Here is a 22,369-nt window from a genome sequence, read left to right as displayed (position 1 = left end):
TGGTGAGTTTCCTATCAAACCCACCTGTTGCTGGTAGGAATGTGTCCCCAGTTGAGTCTCCAGGTGATAATGGGTGTTGGCACTCCAACAGCTTGACAGGTGAATGTTACTGTGGCTCCCCGTGCAACCTGAACTGACTCTTCTGGGGGGCTTGTTACAGCAGGAGGGGCTGCGAGGAGTCAAAAAGGAAATAAACAAAAACTAAATGCACATTTACAAAACAGCTGGCATGTCACTGGAATTTGGCGAGTGAAGCTCATAAAGGCCGAGGAAGTCAAATTCTCTGCTATGGACAGACAATTTCCTTAGTTCAGGGATGGAGGGCTCACAAAAAGCTCTGTGTTTCACTGAATACATATGAAAAGAGCCTGTTTCACAGCAAATTAGGCAAAGTGTACAAAGGAGGCAATCTACAGAGTAGTGTCAGAGAAGTGATTTGCATGAAAATATGAAAGAAAGGAGTTGAATGTGTATGAGAATGAGTCTTTTAACAGGCAGATGTGGACAGGCACTGGAGTGAGACTTACTGCAGCCATACTCATCGGAGCGGTCTTCACAGTCTGGCTCTTCATCACATTGGTAACTAGCTGGGATACATTTGTTATCACTCAGGCATTCAAACTGCTCAGGAGCACACCTGTCATCAGGGCCCTTGGAGGCTGCAGTGATGACAAGATGAAAAGTAATAGCATATTTATATCCCTTCGCAACATAAACAGCAGCTTTGAATCAAGGTCAGAAAGGCTCATAGCAATTGCTTAGCACCAGCAACCAATAAACTATCATTTTTAGCATTATGGGAAAGGTGCTACCCCACCTCTTGCCCTACGGTAGCTGGGATAGGCTCCTTACCCTGATATGGATGGATGGGTGGATGGATGGATGGATGGGTGGATGGATGGATGGATGAATGGGAAAGGTGCTTTTTTACAGAGTCAAATAAGAAGATAAATAACACTATTTTTGGATTTAATATATGAACCTGAATGTGTTAATTGGCCTCACTTAACATAAAGAATGATAAAAGAAGGACACCTATCATGGATCTATCCTCCTATCCTTAATTAAATTATTTATTAATATGTACGCACAAAAAAACACTGATGGACTTTTTCTTCATCTAGGTCACATTCACAGTAAAGCGACTTATTCTCAGTGGCAATACATACATTTGTGGAAAGTTTCGGAGGCCTATGATTTGTTCCTTCTTTGTAAATAAGTGTGCTCATATTCACACGCAAGTATTTTCCTTTGCTTAACCAGTTCTGGGATATGGCGGTGGGGGGTGGAGCCTATCCCAGCTGTCATAGGGCAAGCAGCAGGGTACACACTGGAGAGGCCACCAATCTGTCCCAGGGCTAAACCATAGAGACAGAAAATCATTCACACCTACAGCTAGTTTAAAATAACCAATTAACCTAACCCCATGCATGTCTTTGGACTGTGGGAAGAAGCCTGAGTGTCTGGAAATAGCTCATGAAAATACAGGAGAAAATTCAAATGTCACACAAAACACCCCAGGTGGAATTTGAACCCAGAACCTAACCACTGCACTATCATGCCACCCACACTAGGATTTGAAATAATAAGATGACTTAACAAATCCAAAATTAGATTTAACATTGTTGTTTAAATTTAAGAGACAGACATCAGAGAGGTAAGGGAGCTTTACTTGTTCCTTCAAGACAGATTTTTACTGTCTCACAAAAGAAATGGAGACTTACGACAGTCGGTTTCATCTGAGTTATCCTCACAGTCATTGTCTCCATCGCAGCGCCAAAGTTTGAGTGCACAGCGACCGTTTTTACACTTGAACTCATTGGGTTCACAGGGAGATGGAGTACCTGCAAAAAAGGCAAGAGGCTGATCAGGGATCATGAGCTGAGTGACTGTCGTCTGCTCGTCAAATACATTTCATTGCAATGTTGACCCTGTGCTAACATGCATATGACAAATAAAACTGAAAACTGAAACTGAAAACTGAAAAAGAATGTTGCTCTCTGGGACTGTTCACATGTACAGGGCTGCGTTACTCACCACATCTAAACTCGTCGCTTCCATCTGGGCAGTCCCGCTGACCGTCACAGATATAGTCACGAGGTATACACTCTCCAGTCTGACATGTAGCCTGATCCACTCTGCAGGGTCCAGGTGGGCCGGGGGGACCTACTACCTTCTGGGTTGTATCGACTGTGGTGGCAGGGGTTGTGATGATCGGAATAATCGGCCCTATTGAGTGTGACACAAGTCTTTCATTAGGCCTATGCAAAAATGTACACAGGCGCTAATTACTGTCCCACACATCAAACAGCCATTATTCCAGCATATAACTGACCACGGTAAACTGCCAACCACTCACAATGAGGCCACTCACCACAATTGACCTCATCACTCATGTCTCTGCAGTCTTGTCGGTTGTCACACAGGTATTCCATTAGGATACATGTCCCATCACCACACCTGTGCTCATCTGGCATGCAGGGTCTCACACTGGGGGTTACTATTAGAGATGCAGAGGGGAAGCAGGGGGGAGGGGGATGTTGAAGGATCAAATGCAAGCACTGACTATGGTACAGCCAAAAACTACCTAACGTCATATTAAAGCACAAATAACACAAAAGTTTTTAAAAAATTAAATTAAATTTTTTTTTTTTTAATTCTCCTGGAACTCTACTGCAGTAAGAACAACTCAGAAGTGTTGAAAAAATAAACAAAATCTGAAAGGTTTGCGATAATTAAGGAGCTTTTCAAGAAGATTACAAGATTTTCATTAGTGTTTGTTTTCCGGTAACCATAAAATATACCATAAGTTCAAACCAACATGGCAGCTACACAATAAACACACATTAGACAGATTACATTAGACGGGCAAGACAACATTGGACAGACTAGACTGGAGAACACAAAAAAGAGATAGACACAAACTAAATGACAAATGATACAGTGAACACAGGCTGCAGATACTTTGTAAGAATAGATTGCACACACAGACACACAAAGACAGCAAAACGAGACAGACAGATGAATGACAATGCTGTCACCTGAATAAACAAATAAAAGATTAAGTTACCATTTAACTCTATTAGTTGCCATGTCTGTATAAAGAGTTTTGTGGAATTGGTGGGGAAAATAAAAAAAGCTGCATTCCTAATCACACTCATGCCATGCAAAGATACTTTATACTCATTGGGCACTACTGCACTTCAAAGACCAAACTCAGAAGTAGACTCAAAGTCTGCTTCACACTTCTGTGCTTCCATGCAAAACATTCCTCAGACAACAGGACTTATACACATCAAATTAAAGACACAAATGCTCAACTGTTCTTTCTAAATGCACTACAGTTTCTAACTCACCATGCAACAGGCATGGCAAAATACAAACCTGGGTCCGCTACATGCTCCACTGAATGCAAAGGTTCAGCTATAAACCAGAGGGAAATGTTAAGGTAACTGCCTACCCCTCTGGTAGATATTCATCTGCTGTAAGTATACAGCAAACTCTTGGGTAACAGCGGCACCTGTTTCAGTACTTCTTGAGGTCTTACCTACTCCAAGTCGTCTGAACTGGAAGCCCTGGACTGATGTGCTGTAGGAAGCAATTGCTCCTTCCTTCACCACGTTGTACAGCACGCTGCGGATCTGTTCCTCATTGGTGTTGTCTTCAGAGCCCACATCTATTTCCACAAATACATCAACGCCATCCTCTCTTATCTCCTTTCTGCAAAGACCAAAAGAAGGCCCGCTGAGCCTACAGACTGTGTGGCATGCACTGCATATGTTAAACAATAAAGCTTGTTAAAAGCAAAGTTTCTCTTTGGCTGTCCTAGAAAGGACTTACTTATTGCTCCTGTATTACTGACTGAATGTCTACAATGCTGCTGGCCTACTGGCCTTGGGTAATACGGAAAAACAAGAAGAAATATCACCTGGCAAGGTAAAAATATCCAGACAACAAAATAAAGCTACTTTAAGTGCCACAAATAAATATTTAAATAATATTGTGTATGTTCTTACTTAACAAGGATCACACTGACTGTCTGGACACCTGGAATCTTGTTGTACTCTGACTCGAGCTGTGGAGGAAAAATAAATTTTTAGACACGCAGTCACACATTCTTAAATTAGCAAAGTCATAAATAAAATGTCTTTCACCTTATAAGGCAGTAACAGTCTTATCATACTGTACAAGAGCGCTATTTAGCACAGTTTATGAGAACAGGACATACCGTGTCCACCACTGCTTCAGAAAGCTCGACAAATTCACGAGAGAAGATTTCTTCGTATTCAGGACCGTAAACCAGGGAGGTGAAGTTGACAGAAGCTCTGTAATAAACTAGAAACACAAAGTGGGGAGAATTATCTGTTAGTTAAACTGCAAAGTAACAGACAAAACACCGCAGGCTCAGCATTAATATCCAACTATTGTCAGGTGCGCATGTTATAAGCTGCATTCAAGTCACTATAGTCATGGTCACTGTGAGGTGGGATACTGTTTTGAACTTCCCTTCCTCAGGAAAACCTCTGGTTAAATGTTTCAGAAGGTAAAAACTGAAAAGCACGACTGCGGCTTAAGTGAAAGCCACATACAAATTACAGCATCTATTTCTATATCTCAACTGTGTCTGTGGCCAACAACCGACACACACTGACACAGTCACACTCCTCCACATACTGAAAAATAACCATTTAATTGTACTATCAAGGCATATCGTTCCTTTTGTGCGTGCCATTCTGTGGGTCACAGACATGGAAATAAATAATTGAACATTTTTAAACATATTTAAATAGTGACAAATGATAGAAATGAGTTACAAACACACATAATACTCGGGACATTCAATAATAACAAGGCCAGAAGTTTGCATCAGATCTCCTGACTGAATGCTGATGATATCACAGACTTGGAAGGTCAGTAGGAGTAAAGTCAGCATCAATACTGTGCCAGCAGCTGCGGAGGAAGAAGAAGAAGAAGATCCTCTGTGAATGACTCTAGAAGAAGGCCTCAACATTCCCTCCTCAAGTCATACATTTGTGAGGCAGGAAGGCTGGAGAGCAGTTTAAGGGGTCAGAGGATTACATCAATGGCCTACTTAGACTCCTTGTTCATGTAGTTCAGCAGCTAAAAACAGAACACTTTGCATTCAAATGTGTGGCAAACACAAGCTGCAGTTAAGTCGAGTTTTTATGCAATGCAAGCAAGTAGACATTTATTTAAATGAGGTTTTACAACGTTGAGAACATAACAAACATTCCTGCAGTGATACCATGCAAGGACTTTAGGGATTTTCACATAGTTTAAGAAAGCGTCACGTTAAAAGGTGAGAGCATGCAGACTGAGATCCTGTAAACCATGTGCAATGTTTTCAGAAAATGATTCACAGTATATTAATATATTTTACAACAATAGATTGCGATGATTACAGGAGAAACAAAAACAATAATGGCATCCAGATAGTTAACAACAAAATTCTGTAGAAGCATACAGCACGGCAATTGTTCTTCACTTGTGGTAGATTATAGGAGTCACACTGTAAAATAATAGCTTCTGCCAGTACTTCACTGTAATTTAACGGGGAAATTAGCTGCATTAAAGGCTTTTGAAACATTCGCAAATTGTTGATATACCCTCTTGTACAAAACAACTATAATGTGCGACTCGTTTTGAGGAAAATATTCGCTGTAATATTATGATTACAATGTCACAGGCTTAGCCATGAAACTTAAAATAGCCTGCGCCTGCGGGGTGCCCCATTCTCACACTCCTGCCAACACTTTGTTAGGATGGGCTTGCCAACCTCTGATTTTAGGCTGGTAGTGTGGATTTAGGGAGGAAGTCAATATTTGTACTGTTTCTTGCAGTGAGATGCTACTTGCCGTGCCAAAAGCAAAGAGTCATGTTCTAAGTAGGCATCTGCTCAGCCTCTAGTTAGAAACATACATGCCCAAATATGCATAAAACAATAAATCTGCTCACATACACACCTACTGTGTGCAGCCGCTATACACAGTCTTGGTGTATATAATTTTCTTCACCCTTTCCTTGTTCTTTGGATAATTGCATATCACCAGACATTCACACTGACAGCAGATATACATCATGCTTAACAGGAGCTACCTAATTAAAAGTTATAGATTTCGTGTCTCACATAAAGGCTGTGTGGTCACTGTGTTAAAAAGCTTTCCTCTCTTTACGCCGGTAAGTCCCATTTTCTTTCTACACACCGGTGGTACAACAAGACGTCCAACTCCTGGCGAGAAAAGCACCTTTTATGTCAAAGTAAACTGAGCATTGCCTAAGAAAACAGTAAGGGGAACAAGTAAGAACAGAACTGCAGGCTTTAGCACAACCTGGTGTGCTCGCTTTTCAGACTGCTAGTATTAGATTTATAGGACCAATTGTTAGGCCTGAATATGGTCTCAGAAAACAAGCAACATCAAAGTTGCTCATCAAAGTGCCTCTTTTGACCCATATATAATCTAATCACTTGAGTGGGTACTTGCAGCCAGGTCAACAGTGGCTTGAAGCCCCATTTCTTTCTGAGCTTGCCGCAAAAAACAGAAGAATGGGACTGCCTGAGATCCTTTGATTAGCGCACCAAGTTGTGCCATACTGCTAACGAGGGCCTCTTTCACTCCAAGAGCTCCCGTGGGCAACTTACTGCTTTCAGCAAGGGGAAAATCCCCTTTGCCAAGCGCCACCACCATCAAAGGTGATGAAACTGTGAGAACAGATGTGACGAGTGGGAGAGAGAAAAAAAAGTGTGGAAAAGTAGCATTCCATACTCTTAATTCATAAACTTATTTGGCGATTAAAGCTGTTCAGTAGAACTGTGGCAGCTTTGTGCAATGGGCCCCTCTGACACTTAGAGGGCTATGCAGAAGACAAAGGCTTGATTGAGCAATGAGCCCAGCCTGGCCTTTAAACCCCAGCCACACTGGGTTTGACCTTCAACCCCCGAGGCTGCGCACAGCACCAGTCAAGCCATTTCCAAAACATGTGGGGGAGAGCCAGATTCTATAAGAAAAAGGCCCAAACCACAATGCTCTAATAACTCCAACAAAGATCTTTAGTAACTCCCCTACATGGGATTTTGCTCTCTCTCATCTCAATCTCCTCCTTATTTTTTCTGCTTATATTTTCATTTGCCAGCTGTCTCTTTCTCATCTTAACTCCTGTAGACACAACCGCTGCGACTTAACCCCTTCGCTGGTAACAAGCCAAAAACTCTGTTTCCAAGTCCATTTATTGCCCTGTGGGGAAATCTAGGGACTTAATTCTGGCTTCATTATTAAGCTCTCCCCATCCTGCTCATCCACAGCTTGCAATGTAGAGATCAAAAGCACCACTGTATATAAAAAATAGCTCATTTTCATCTTTGTGTTGTAGTTATTTAGTATAAGATCTGGTTTGTTGCATTGGAGTTGAACCACCAACATGAGGCTGATACTTCAAAAAGCAATTTTAAAATGAAAGCATGGAGTACATTTTGCAAGTGTCATGGTAACGTTATTTCAAAGACATTTTTAGCTAGAAATGGAAATGTTGTCACTCTGTTACATGATGGAAAAAGCATAAAATTTTCCATAGCATCGGAAATCATTGGGAAACGCCTGTAAGACATTTGGAAAAACAAACCAGCTGGACTCAGACACTACATGCCCCAGCTGAGTCTTGTTATGAGGAATGTTATCTGAGAGTGTGTTTGGAAAAGACCATGCATAACTGAATAGAACAGGTGAAAGCAGAGTGTGCCAAAGACAAGAAACAAGAGAAAAACAAAGTGTTAAGAAAGAGGTGCTTCAGGACTTACTTTGCTCTTGCTCACTTGGGCTCTGTATGTTCCTCAGATATGAAGAATCCAACCAATGTGCTATAGCAAGAAATGAAGTGCAAGCAGCAGAGAGCAAGCAATAGTGGGAAAAGACGTGGCGGGGAGGTCAACACGGCACAAACATGAGCCAGAGGTCAAAGATCAACCAAGGAAAGCAACACAAGAACAAGGGAAACAAATGAAGTTAGCCAGGCAGGTGCAGAGAGGTTAAAGTTTCAGGAAAGTTAGACAGGAAAACAGATGCAGGGAGAGAGAAAACAGAGAGAGATAATAAGTAGGAGAAATGAAAAGAGAAAAAGTTGTAGTAACAGAAACAGGAAATCAAGAAGAGCCACTATGATTACGTGAAACAGACATATTACAGTGGCAGCAGAACAAAAAATCTAAAAAATCCCAACATAGTTTCATGAGAAGCTGGAAACGTCACGATCGATTTGCTGTGATCAACAGTCCCACTAATCATTACCATCTAAATGTTGTGGATACTGCTTCATGGGACACAGGCTGCAGGAGGCCTGTGGTTTTATTAACCAGTGTCAGCCAGGAAACACACAAGGATATCTCCTTACATGACAGTGACGAGGAGAAAAGGTGAGGGGCCATAACTTTAGACATACCTCTTCCTCAGTCTTTCAACACAAAGAGAATACTTTACAAACAAAGTGCACACTTCCACATCCTGCTCGTCACATCTCAGCTGTCTGACACATACATCCACCCTGGCACTGCAGTAATGCAGGGAGGAGCTGTTTCCTGTTTTCCTTTTTAAATGGAAGAACTGAGCACCATTAAAAGAGTTTTAACTGGTTTTACCCTAAGTTCTCTCCACTGCCATGGGCAACAATGACCACGTTCTTTTTCGTGGTGACTCATTCATTCTTCCACTGCTTGGGGCATGCTATGAAATGTCAAGTGAGGAGGCCTTTTGGTTGTTTCAAGAAAGAGACCCAAGTACAAAGGTTGATTTGCAAAGCATTTACAGGATCTATTCACTATCTTGTAAACAAAGCGCCATGAAAATATATTAAAATGCTCCACACCAGCACTTTATACTAACAAGAGTGATTTTTTTATGCTCCTCTCCAGATAAATATGAGTCCACTCCATAAACTTCAACAAACAGTAGTAAACAAGATCTCCTTCATAATTGAGTGAGTATACTGGATCCAGCTGTTGTACAGCTGCACATGCGAAAACCATGTGGGTTCTGACACACGTTACTGTAGTTGTGGCATATATTTTAGAAGAAGGCAGAGTTTACAAAAACAAAAGAACTGTGTAAAGATTTTTGTCTGGCTTGCAGACAAAGCATTTCTTCAAGTCTAAAAGGCCCAGCCAGGAAACAATTGAGAGAAAACATGCCCTACCCAAATGATATGAGGTCTGCCACAAGAATAGTGACCCAAACTAATTAAGGTTAATGAAGCATTTGCTACTTCAAAGTCTGCTGATCTGCTGTGATCACTGTCAGAAACAGAAAGAGAGTGGAAGCCAGAGAGGAGGAGGTAACAGATTTGTTAATACTCTCTGCTCTGTTATGGGTTGATCGGGCTAAGGCCACTTAGTGAGGCAGTGCTCACTGTGAAAGAGGCTGGATAGAGAGATATTTGAAAATACAACAAACTAAAGGAATCTTTTACCCAACAGCAGAAAAATAAAGTATGTATATTGCTCAAAATAATTAAGAGAACACTCAATCTTCATAGTATAACTTGAAGTCAGTTACACTTCAGGGACATCAATGTGTCCAGTTACGAAGCATAAACAATGTGAATCCATTTCACTCACTCTGAAGCAAAATGAATGTGACAACAGGTGCAATGGAGAGGAAACAACAAGAGAACTACATCCATTTTCTTCCGCTTATCCAATTCAGGGTCATGGGCAAGACAATCCCTAAAAAGGGAATGGTTTTGTACGTGGTGGCCACAGACCATTGCTCTCTCCTTATCCCTCTAGACTGATTTTTGTATACTTTATCTTTTTGTTAGTGTCCTTTACACCACTGAGACACAGTCTTAAGAGTGTGGAGGAGATGCTTGAAGATGGATACACAAAGTGCAATGGACAGGGGCGTAGAATGGCATCAATGCAGCAGAAGGACAGTATCGGCTTCTTTGGGTCAGGGGGCAGCAGGAGCACTGTCAGGACCCTAGAAAATGACCTTTAGCAAGCTATTGATCTGCATGTTTCTGACCAAACTAGTAATCGAGAGCATCAGAAACAGACTCTGTGACACGAGGTCTCCGTATCCTTTAGTGTTTAGTCCAGCACCACAAAGCTTGACTGACGATCGGGATCGTGAACAGAAGAATGGTAGGTCTTCCACTGGGACTCTGTTCATTTCAAAGATGAGAACAGGTTCACACTGAGCACATGTGACAGGTAAAAAAGAGTCTGGAGATATTGGCAACATCATCTTGCATGACTGGTTTGGCAGTGGGTCAGTAATGGTCTGGCAAGGAATATCCTTGGAGGGTCAAACTTTTGCTAGGTACAAGAATGAAATCCTCAGAATCATTGTCAGATCTTCTGGGCCCCATGTTCCTCCTGGTACAGCTTCATGTGACCAGAGTGTGCCTGGATCAAGCAAATATTTTTGAATCCAAATGAGAACCTCTGGGGCATTGTGTAACTAGTGCCACAGACTGTCCAGCGGCACACTGATGCCCCAGGCAGGCATATGGGGTAATACACTCAGTAGAGTGTGTCTCATGTCAAGCTCCATTATCTTGTGGTTTAAAATTTTAACTTTGATTGAATCCAACCAGAATACATTATTTTGGCCTCCACTGACCTTTGTTACACCAGTTTATGTGGTTTCCCTCTGTTTTGGGGGGCCAGTGGATGTATATGAATTGTCAGCAACAGAAGAAAAACTAGTTAAGAACTTAATGAGTCCCGGGAGTGGTATTATTTGATATAGATACTCTCTAGGGTGCAACCAGGAAGCCACTAATCAACTGTGGAGCTTTATCCAAATAAACTCATATCTGGGAAAACCACAGGACAATTGAATACCCAGCCAATAACCACTTTAATTCAGTATTTGGTCTGCAGCACAATTAAACATTTTGCTAGCACAAGTGTAAGTTATTCATTTATGATATATCGTAACTGATTTTTAAGCTCATCAAAATGCACAGAGATATAAAGTACAAGTCCTTCCTGGAGAGAGGAAAAAGAAAATCACTCCAGCAGTCAGATATGCTCTCTTTGAAAGAAACCCTAAAAATCTCTTTCCTAAAGAGGAGTGGCACAAGCCAGCTCTCCAAGGCAACTCATTTGTTATTGGTACAACAGAGTGTAGGATCACAGGGCTAGGTGCAGTAATAGAGCTCAAGTTAGTGACTAAGACCATTCAGCAGGAGTCTTTCAGAACTATGCCCACCCAAAATGAATTGTACACAGTCAGAGTGACAAGCTTCTATGAATGGATAGAAGCTTTTATCACTGATTGAGACAAGTAGGTAAGACAAAGGTTCGTCCAAACGTGTCGTTTAACACTACAGCACCGACGTTCTTTTGCTCCTACAACTGTCCTGTCCACAATAACATTCTGTTTCAAGTGCGTGACCTCCTTGTAGAGCTCCAGCAGTACAACAACAAAGATCTCAGCAAAATAACTGCAGCTGCCAGCGTTTGTCCCTCCGTGTAAGTGCCCAAGAGGCTCCGTGTAACTGACACACTCTTGCAAGCACACACACAGGCAGTGCCACTGAGACACACATACCAGCTGACCATGAAAAAGCATGTAACTGAGTGGGTGGCCTGGCACTGCTCAGGCCAAACTGACAAGACAAGCTACATTACCCTGATGTATTGTCCACTAATGGTGCAACATCTGCTCAATTTGACAGATAACGGACGAATCCAAACCTATGTCATGTTTTTTCAGTAAGCGCTCAGTAGTAAATGATTAGAAGCAAAGCCAGGTGAGGCTACACAGGAATGCAGTACCCTGTCTGTGAGTCTCCCTCTACTCACATCAGCGTCAACAGTATACACACACACACATGCACACACACACAAATCCCAGCATGTAGATCGAACTCCAATGACAGGTGAGTCCTTGTCTAGTGTATTTAAACAATGGATGAGAGAGCTAGTTTAGACAGCAGCGTTGGATATTGATGTATAGCAATCAAGCCATCTGAGTTTCTCAGGACTGAGATGCTGTTTATCATGTTTACACTGACATATCTTTTCACCACTTGCACTAACAAAACATTAGTGAGCCACAAAGAAAAAGAATGACAGCTAGTAGGATTGTTGACACAGTGACTTTGACATGTATTGCGTATCTCTTCTATTTTTAATATGTGGTTGCCTTTTCCTTTTTTTTGCACAGCAAAAGATAAAAAAATATTATATAATTTCTGAGTAAATCTCAAGACTTCTTTAAAAGGAGGCTACTTGGACAAATACAATACACTATGATACTGACATGTTCCTGAACCATTGCAATGAGAAATGTACTTAATGGGACATATTAAGGCTGAAGTTGGTCTACTATGGGACTGCACTGGGACCTACATTAAATGCCTTCCACTTGCATTTGTGGAAAGCATAAGGTGGAAAAAGCACACCTCCCTTCCTTTTCATGCGCATACATGGAAAGTTGTGGAGGTGTGGAGAGTAAGACTACAGCATAGTAGAAAACAGGAACAAGATACAACAGACACTGATAAAGTTTTTAAAAAAGGAGCTGAGGTGGAGGTGGGTTGTAGCTGGACTTCTCTGAGAAGTCAGAAATTAATCATGCATAATATTCAACTACTAATAACAAATGTTATTTGTTATTTGGCATTTTAATTAAAAAAAATAACAGTCCATCCATCTATTCTCTTCATCTTATCCTTATCAGGGTCGTGGGGGAGGGATGGAGCCTATCCCAGCTATCATAGGGCGAGAGGCAGGGCACACTTTGGTCGCCAGTCTGTTGCAGGGCTAACACAGAGAGGCCGACCATTCACACTTACATTCACAATATGGGCAATTTAGAATTACCAATAAACCCAACCCCACTAATTGCATGTCTTTGGACTGTGGGAGGAAGCCAGAGTACCTGGAGAGAACCCACGGAAACATAAGAGAACATGCAAACTCCACACAGGTGGAGTGGAACTCAGGCAACAGTGATAACCTCCATGGTGCTCCAAACAATGTGCTTTACTATTTTTTCTTGGATAACAACAACTTACATACATATTTACAACAACACAGTTGTGAATTAACCACTAAAAAAATCATGAAAATATATTTTGCTGATTACTAGTACTGTTAAGCTGGGGCATAAACCTTATTTTTAGTAATGGTTAATTACCTTTATTTATTTATATAGAAAAAGAAGTGGTCTGCCATGTTTTTTTCACCCTGGTCTAAGTATATTCAAAAAAAATAATTCTCAAGCTTTTTACCCAAAATAAACACTGTGAAGAGCGTAACCCCAGCGGCCTTTCGCCAATTACTACACTATTACAAGCAAGTGGCCTGGTAACCTTTGTTTCCTTATGTCCTAAACAAAGTGGCCAATATCCTTAGAACACTGGGAATGTCTGTAATGGAGCCTGTGGAACAAGGAAAGGCTCTCACAGAGCAGATAAGCTGGATTTACCTCCTCAGAGTCCCAAAGAAATCTCTTTGGGACTCTGAGTTTAGAGGTCAAGATGAAAGGTTAGGAGGACATGGGACACAGTTTCCATATCTCTGGAAAAGATTGCAGACTATGATTAAGAGGGAGACAAAGAGCAACAATACACAGAAGACGGTTCACAATAGCTCTTGTTTAAGAGCAGTTTCAATTCCAGATATTTGCAGGGATTCATTGTACATGTCTGAGACAAAGGGAAATGGGAATTCCTTAACCATCAGCAAACAGCCACACAACAGGATACAAAGCATAATGGGGGCATCTGTACCACCAGCGTCTTGCCATTTACAGAAGTGGAGGGGGAAGGAAGGCACGGGCTTGGGTGAATTGTCTGGACAGCCCACAGGACAGAGACACTCAGCAAAGTATTCAGGATTCAGCACAGGAAACAGAATTTCCTTCCCAAGGCAGATTTACTCAGATCTATATATGGCGCTAGTCTGACTACACTAATCTTACCACCACGGTCATACTGGGGAGAATGCAAATGTGTCCAGGCACCTTTGAGATAAGACAATATAATTGAGAAAGCACCACATAATCTGAACGTTCTTTTCAACAGCTATATTAAAAGAAAATTGACCTCTTTGTGAAAACAAAAGCAAGGAAGTTTATGGAACCAGAGTACTTGAGACTGTTCTTGACTCATTCACGCTGAAAATGTTAACACACACAAATGGAAATATATTTTCTCATCCTGTGCTGTGAAAAGAACACTGATTTCCTTTGTCTTTTATGACTTTTAAATATTTTTTCTCTCACGAATCTGTCTGCCATTCTCATTATAAGAGCAGCTCAGCGTGCTGCAGAAGGCTGGAGAACAACTTAGGCTGAAATAAGCGGCAAACTGTGTTTATGGGGTAAAAATACATCCCCTTTAACTATGTCTCAATCAGTCAACGCTAAACAAATACTGAAGGTTGAGTCAAAAACTGATTCAACAGTCAGTTAAGCCTTGCTAGTCTAATCTGCCGCTATCACATGATGTCAACACCACACACATTAATGCTAGCCGTGTTAAAATATCCTCTGGCACCTTTAACTGGCCTAGATTCTGTGAGGCTTCACAGAATTGCTATTTCTGTGAGTGAAGCACATGATGCTCTTATGCTAGCTTGCTACCAAAACAATTATTGTGCCCTGATGTAATCAGCTCCATGAATTAGTCAATTGCAAGTCTCTGGCACCAAGGGCAACCTAAGAAGTAACAGCTATGTTTGCTTTGGCTTATTATAGCCAGCGCCTATATAACTTTGGCTATAACAAGCTAAAGAGTTAAACCTGCATTCTCCCCAATGACCAGTAAGGGGCGAGTCCACTGATTGCAAAAAATACTCATTATGTATCAAAGTCTTTTGGAAATGACCTTTTGGTTCACTGGATCTTCATATGGAATCTACTTTTGAATCTATGGTATTACTGAATACAATTTAATGTTCATTTCATAGATTGTGGTCCTCATTACAGTCAAACAGGATGATAAGTTATGGTATGCTTTAGGGCCACAGCCATACTACTAACCCAAATCAAAATGGCTGAAGTTATGGCAGCAAATTTCTATCCTTTATATATAGTCTATGTAGATCTAAAGACTTCAGCTAATTGAGTGCATGTGAGAACTAAAATTAAAAGAACTTTAACCTATTAGCTCCCTAGTACTAAGTACCTGTGATTTCCGATTGCATGCAAGTTCCTAGTGGATTCAGGGAGTGTCATGTCTGCACATGCGTACATGCAGTCAGCAGTCATTACTAAACCAGAGTACTTACTTAGAGTAATCTAAAGTGAGGAATGGCAACTTTGGACAATGCTTGGGCCTAACTCATTGCTGTCACAAAATAGAGTGTTACCACTATAATTATGGAAAATATAATTAAAGCACAATCATATAGGATGCCATCGATCAGTGAAGTTTCATGGTGAACTATAAATCAAAACCTGAGCAATCGATATCTACGATGCGATTCCAGTTATCCTTTGACGTCGAGCATTAATTTTGCTGCAACATCAGAGCTCAGCAGTTAAATGCACTATGTTACTAGTTAATACTCTTAAGGCATCCTTTGTGGCTAACTCTGAGTAGCATGCACGCATGTTCAGTGAAAAGGTCAGGTAACAGTAATTCTTAGTTATTTTGCTGTCTGCAATGAAAAGCAACCCAGGGATTGTAAAAACTATAAAACACGGACCAAGAACAGCGGCACACGTAAACTTTAGGTATGATTAAAGAGTCAGACCATCATGCAAAGTTTATTATGGTTTCTGCATTATTTTTTTCTGAAACTATGTGCAGTGATATAGTGTGTTCCTTGAACAGAATACAAGTCTGAATAAAAATAATGGGGTAGAGGTGCTTTCCCGCAGTTTTTATTGTTCATTGGGCGTTTATGTATCTTATTGTGCTGTCACCTCCGCCAATGGTTAAAAGGATGAAAGAGGAGATGTTTATGTCTCAAAGATAAAGCCAAGGCCCTGTGTTATGACCAGAGTCTGGCAAGCTGGCGAGGAGGGAGGAGAGGGTGTAGCAGGATGTGGAGGTATCATCACTCAGGCACCGACAGACATTATGCACAAGTGTGCATGCACAAACGCACACACGGTGTTACTGGTGCACGTCAGAGTCGCAGATGGGGGAGCTTTAGAGGGCTGAGTGATCCACCGCATGTAAACAAAATCTGTCAGAGTGAATTGTTTGATCCACAAGATTGTCTGTTCACTTACTTGTGCTATCAGGCCACGGTGTGCTTCCATAGTCCTCTCCACTGGGCTGGTCTTTGGAATGAGAGAAACAGAAGTATAGGTCAATGTGCTGATTTGCGGTGAGGAAAACATTCAATTATATTTAAAGTAGTGCACCAAATCTGCTGGAGATCTATATTCCCCTTAAACAGTCGGAATCTCGCAAGTCAATATAAGACAAATCTCTGAACAAATATTTACCAATTTTCCGTTTTGGCGTGGGTTAACAATCTTAAGAATTTATATTGAAAGCATAAGTGGTGTGAATTAAGAGCAGCTGTTGCTTTGTGGTTATGCAGCTTTTACCAAACCCACCTCCTGACGCTTCATCAGCTGCAAAGTCCTCATCATCGTCCAGTAAACTCTGAGATCCCAGGATAGTTTTTTCTGCCTCCAAATCTTCTGGCAGAGGAACCTCTCCCCATACCTTGGAGGCCTGTGTCACCTGCAGTAAACACAGAGAGATTAATAAGGGTTGAAGTCTCTTGGGAAAAGGGTTACACCCAGTGCTATACATGAGCTCTGGAATTGTGCAGAGAAAACAAAAGCTGGAATGGGAAATGGGGCATTGTGATCTGTTTACTTTAATCTTTTATTATCTCTTTTAACAGCATGCAAATAAAAGTTCACGACATCCAAGTTCTATTGTTTTTTCAGTCCACTTGCTTAAATTCAAAACATGGCATTTATGGTTTTTCCTCATGTAAATGTTAATGCTACAGAAATTCACAGCTGACTCCACATCCAACAACCAGCATAGGAATACCTGCATAAGTTCACAGGCACACACACAAATAAAACTTATTTCCGAAAGCCAGAAAAAGCAGCTGAAGTTCAGATCAGAATGAAACTAATCTGTTAAAGTATCCTTTACACTCTGTTCTCCAGGCTAAAAATATATGCCACATACCACAACTAGTCCTTCAAAACTGACTCAGGAATCAGGAAATAGTCAATCAATAAACCATCATGTGCCCTCTAGCACCTCTAACCAAAACCTTTCTTTTTGATAAAGTGTTAAGTGGTAAGGGCTGGATCAGGTGACCCTGAATCCTTCCTTAGTTATGTTGCGATAGGTCTAGGCTGCTGAGGGCTTCCCATGATGCACATGAGTATTTTTTCTTGGCCATCTGCCGGTCGCAGCAGATGGCCACCCCTCCCTTAGCTTGGTTACACCAGAGGTTCCTGTTAAATGGGAGTTTTTCCTTTCGACTTTTGCCAAAGTGCCTGCTCATAGGGAGTTATCTGAATGTTGTCCTTTTTCTGTTTTATTGTAGGCTCTTTACCTTACAATGTGAGGTGCCTTGAGGCAACTATTGTTGTGATTTGGCTATATAAATAAAATGGAATTGAACTGAAACATCAAAAAGTCATAAAATGTCAGCTCAAAAAGGAAAAGTGGCTTTTGATCCTGTTTACCACAATTTGCCATGTTAGTGAGGCAAATTAGCATTAATGTATTGCTTCACGCTGTGCCTGTTCTCCTGCTGTATTGCTCATAATCTAAAGATTTATTAAATATGGAACTTGATAAAGTGTTAGTACATTCACCTCAAGGGAGATTTGGATACCCAGTCCATATCAGAATACATTCCACGTGACCTTTTCCTCAGTTATTAAACTACAGACTACCAGCCTCAGGAAGTGCAAATTCTTTTGCAATATTCTCTTTATTGCATGACAACATACACATACAAAATCAAAATCATGTAGCCAGAACAATGTCCTCCTGCAGGACACGTGACAGACACATCAGACACCTCACTGAGAAGACACAAAGCTTTTCCAGCCATTCCCATATCTGATCATCTTGATAAAGTTTACTATGGCGGCCTGACTGGAGCACAGTGTGGGTTTATTATCTCTGCTCTCAGCATCTCAGCATGCAGACTGCCCAGACGCTGGCTATAAGTTTAGATACAACTCTGGCAGGATGCCACCTCTGGCATTTCCAGTAGGCATGGCACGCCAGTTCCTATTTCCACCCAACTCTGTCATGGTAGTTTTCCCATTTGAATGGATCCAGCTAATAAATAACTAGATCTATCCCCACAAATCCTCTCTCCCCTGACTGAACACCCTTACAACAACAATCCCGGGCCATTTTCAAAAGCAAACTGCTGACTAACCAAATTCTTTTCAGTGATGCCGACCAGCCAACCATTGGTGTGATCATCTCCCGCTTCCCACTCCCTTGGGATGGTGTATGATCTGGACATGCTGGATGCCATTTGGGTGGAAAAAAAAAACCCTGAACAAACTTACAGACGGCTGCATATTCACACCTGATCTAAAGCTAACATGCTGAGCAACACTTGTTTGAGAATGTCAGCCGACCTCATCTTAGACAGAGCTGAGAACTCCATGTGAATGCGCCCTCTCGCTCCATTCTAGTCCAAAAGCTAATCTGACCTTTAGTCTGAGTCTTGAGGTCGAGACATGTCTGTGGTGTTAGAGTTATCTCTCCCTGGAGATAAAGCTCTTGACGGACTCTGTAATTCTTCAAACCCCACCCCACCCAGAGGACAAACACCTCAGAAGCTCTCCTGACTCTAGTACCTTGCTGTGTAAACACATTGCTCTATTAATTTGTTTCAATTTCCAATAAGAAATGGTAATCAGGTTAGGCTTTAAAAAAAAGTAGGCGTCGACATAAACGCACAGGAAGTGGCCTAGATACACACAAAGACACACATGGACACCTTTCACATATGAATATTTACTTATAAATTGCTTAAAAATATGCAGCATTGACTTTGCAAAACCAAATGGTAGTAGCTCTACAAAGGGGAATGATGGAATCCATGAATAATGAGTGGCAGTTGACATGGGACATAATACAGACCTTCAGCTGTTTAGCATGAACAACTGATGATGATGGCAATGAGTGAGAAGCAAAGCGTTTTGGAAAACGATTGATCGCACTACACAAAAAGTGAGCCAAGAACCTTTCAAGACAGAAATACCGTCAGCTGTCGTTGAGTCTTGCAGCTGGAGGCCTGCTATCATCTCTGGTTCTCAACAAGTAATGCCTCCCTAATGCTAATATTTGCACTAAAAGCCCTTTTATTCATCATTCAAGCATTTCATCACAATTCTTGTTTTTTTGCATTTTTAATCTATCATCATTCTGTGCTGATGAGTTTCACATTAACTTTCCCATATTAACCTCCTCGCCTGCCCTTTGATGAAAACTGATTGGCACTTAGTGGTATTGTGTTGCCTGCATGCCAAATTATAACAAGCATGAAACTGTGGAAGGCAAAACAGCAGTGCAAACTGATTCTAATGCAGATAAGCAAAAAACTGAATATTCTCACAAACACTGGCATTTGGTACCACGTGCAAACAAACACGGTCAAATACAGCCTTGCATGAACAGACACACACTATCATACACCCACACGTCAGCATTCCCGTCCTGGTTACATCTCAGTGATATCCAAAGCCTGTCAGAGGAAGCGTGAGAAGATTTCTTCAGGGACTCAGTTCGCCCACTCTGTTAATAAACCCACTGATGCAGCTGCAGGACAATCTGTAGGAAATATCTTAAAGGCACAGCCAGGGTCTTACAGTAAAAAAAGAGAAAGAAATTGGATGAAGCTCATGACAGACACGAGTCTCCCGCAAGTGATGCTCTCTCATTAAAATGTTTATTGAAAGCAGCTGACACTATCTGTTGATAGCAGCAGCACAGGTTTAGCATTTAAATCACCTCTTGAGCTCACACAACCTATCAGCCTTTGTTCCCATGAGAGCTTGGGATATGCAAAAACAGAAAAATGAAAGCTGGAAAAAGGCAGCATTGCTCATTCCAATCAATTGATCCAAACGCCAAGTTGTGACCTTTTATGCAAGCAGAAAACCTTCACAAGATGAATTCTCAGCCTACTTGACCCTCCATCTCCCTTTAACCACCACACCTTCTCTTCCTTTTACTCTCTCTAATATCTGCTTGGGCTTGAAGTAGCAGCATGTACTAAGCAGGAATGGAATGTAAACTGCAGAAAGCATCAAGTAGATGAAAGCTTGACACATACTTACTTCTTTTAGATAGGGTAGGTTGAAAAAAAAGGGTCAACCAAGCACAACCAGGCACCAATGCAGGCTGAGTCGTTGAACTCCCTTTAGCTGACCCATTGTTATCTGAGGAATAGGTGTTGTGAACAAGCAGGCCTACGCTAGATCAGGTCTACTACAGTAGGTAAAAATATGTTGTATGTGCATACAAAGAAAACAACATGAAAAAAGCTACTGATAGAATAAAAGAAAATACATGATTCTCATGCTACAGTTAAAAAAAATTAAGATGCTAAATCTACTAATCTCGAAACATTGCTGTTTTCAGATATGAGGGAGGTTTTACAACATGCTTGGCTGAGTGTTGTGAAAGAGTGATGAAAGAAAAAGAGGAAAAGAGATAAGCCCAAGAGCACCGTTCCTTCGCACACCTACAAAGGTGTGCAAAGGAATGATCTGACTACAAATCTGTGTCACTAGGGCAGGATTTTTATGTTTGAATAATACAAATTTCTACATTTAACCTGTGTAGGAGTGGTCTGTGATTTGACAAACTACCAGTTCCGACAGTAAACCTCTACTTGAGCCCCTATACTGGATAAAGCACTTGCACAATGTGGCCCTTCTGCACTCAGCAATGCATTGGTATTTCTACATGGTTTAATCTAATGTGACTGGACAGGAAGGAAGTTTAAGGAGCCCTTTGACATTATTCACAGATTGGCTTTTTAAAGTGTTCAGTGACTAATGCTGTGGGTGGAACAAACACACCAGATTTTTTCAGAAGAGATGAACAGCAGTGAGAAGGAAGGGGCCCAGAATAGCATATGTCCACATTTCTGAACACATTTTTGGAGTGTCTGCTTGACCATCTTCTGCTTCAGTTATATTCTGGTATTAGGAGAATGATGCTGCAGGGTGCAATGCAATAAGAAGCATTGCATTGCAATGGAAAAGATACAATTCAAAATTGGGTTAGGTGGGGGGTTTTTTTAGCGTGAATGATTCATAGATTAGCATTAAGTGGCTAAATAAAAATCATCTGAAAATGGTTGGGTACAAAGACTGGACTAAAAATGAAAATGGAAAAAATGGAAAAACCTCAGAAAACCTGGATAACTATTGCTCAAGACCAGTTAAGGTATTAGTTATACCAGAGTTATGCTTTTTACATCCACTAGGGTCTGAGTGAGTAAATTTTAACAGTGATGTTAGCACAAGCAGCATAATATGTAAGAAAAATTATTCATCAGTTGCTTCTGCAACAGTCTGTTGTCATCCACAAGCATGTAAGATCCCAGCCTCAGTCTGCTGCTTTTATCTAATGTCTATCCCTTTATAGGAGGGCCAAACATTCCATGTGGCAAGCATATATGGCCTCAGGCCAGCATTTGCCACACAGCCTCACACACACGCCTTTCCCTTTATACCAACCCTCACTGTTTAGGGAGGCATGTCAAAATAAGCATCCAGCCTGTATGGACTTGTGTACATGGTGCAGCTAAACAGGATGAGAAAGGATGTCTGCACTGGAGGCAACTGGAAAAGGTGATGAGTTTTTCCTTTGTTTTTCTCATAGAATTAAAATGGAGGAGTCATCACTGAATACATGCTTACAAATATTATTTACTTTTACACCTTTCATGCCTGTTATTTTAGTCTGCTCAAGTGCTTTAAATGTGACTGATGCTAACTGATTCCACTACATCGTTAGATATTCAACATGGGTTAAAATGTTTTTCTTTTTGTGTGAATTTGAATTGGTTCAAAACAATATCACTCGCAAATTGGAGTGAGTCACGATAACATACTGTATTTCAGGCTAAAAGGTCAGCCTGGCGACACCATGACCAGACATGGAGCAGAGATTGCAAACCAGCCGTGAAACAAGATACCCCAGCCTAATGCTAAACGAAATCCTATCTCTAATGGTCTTTTTGTCAGCCTCAGTGACAGCAAAATGACAAGACGTGGACTTTGTGTAGCCTTGCTACTTTTACTCTTTATTTATGTTGTATTGTTGAGAGTTTGGACTAAACATACAGCATACGACTTTATATTAAATCATCAAAAAACTGCATAAACACTGATTTTCTCAAATTTTTTTAGGTAGATGAAAGTCA

The 22,369-nt window shown here is 41.1% G+C and overlaps 1 protein-coding gene across 6 annotated transcripts in view; it reads right to left on the bottom strand.

The window, feature by feature from the left end:
- Positions 1 to 22,369, bottom strand: part of hspg2 (heparan sulfate proteoglycan 2) — a 94,838-nt gene that overhangs the window by 50,079 nt on the left and 22,390 nt on the right. For all 6 annotated transcript variants that reach the window (XM_039604040.1, XM_039604042.1, XM_039604043.1 and 3 more), the window contains exons 2-11: positions 16,542 to 16,671; positions 16,209 to 16,259; positions 4,229 to 4,335; positions 4,017 to 4,075; positions 3,548 to 3,720; positions 2,375 to 2,500; positions 2,038 to 2,229; positions 1,725 to 1,844; positions 528 to 659; positions 25 to 169 (exon numbers count right to left, since the gene is read on the bottom strand). In XM_039604040.1, the coding sequence (XP_039459974.1) occupies positions 25 to 169; positions 528 to 659; positions 1,725 to 1,844; positions 2,038 to 2,229; positions 2,375 to 2,500; positions 3,548 to 3,720; positions 4,017 to 4,075; positions 4,229 to 4,335; positions 16,209 to 16,259; positions 16,542 to 16,671 (1,235 nt within the window). The remainder of the gene's footprint in view (positions 1 to 24; positions 170 to 527; positions 660 to 1,724; positions 1,845 to 2,037; positions 2,230 to 2,374; positions 2,501 to 3,547; positions 3,721 to 4,016; positions 4,076 to 4,228; positions 4,336 to 16,208; positions 16,260 to 16,541; positions 16,672 to 22,369) is intronic.

This window comes from Oreochromis aureus, linkage group 20, assembly GCF_013358895.1.
Source record: "Oreochromis aureus strain Israel breed Guangdong linkage group 20, ZZ_aureus, whole genome shotgun sequence".
In the NCBI taxonomy this organism is placed as follows: domain Eukaryota; kingdom Metazoa; phylum Chordata; class Actinopteri; order Cichliformes; family Cichlidae; genus Oreochromis; species Oreochromis aureus.
This window is presented reverse-complemented; position numbering and strand designations above follow the sequence as displayed.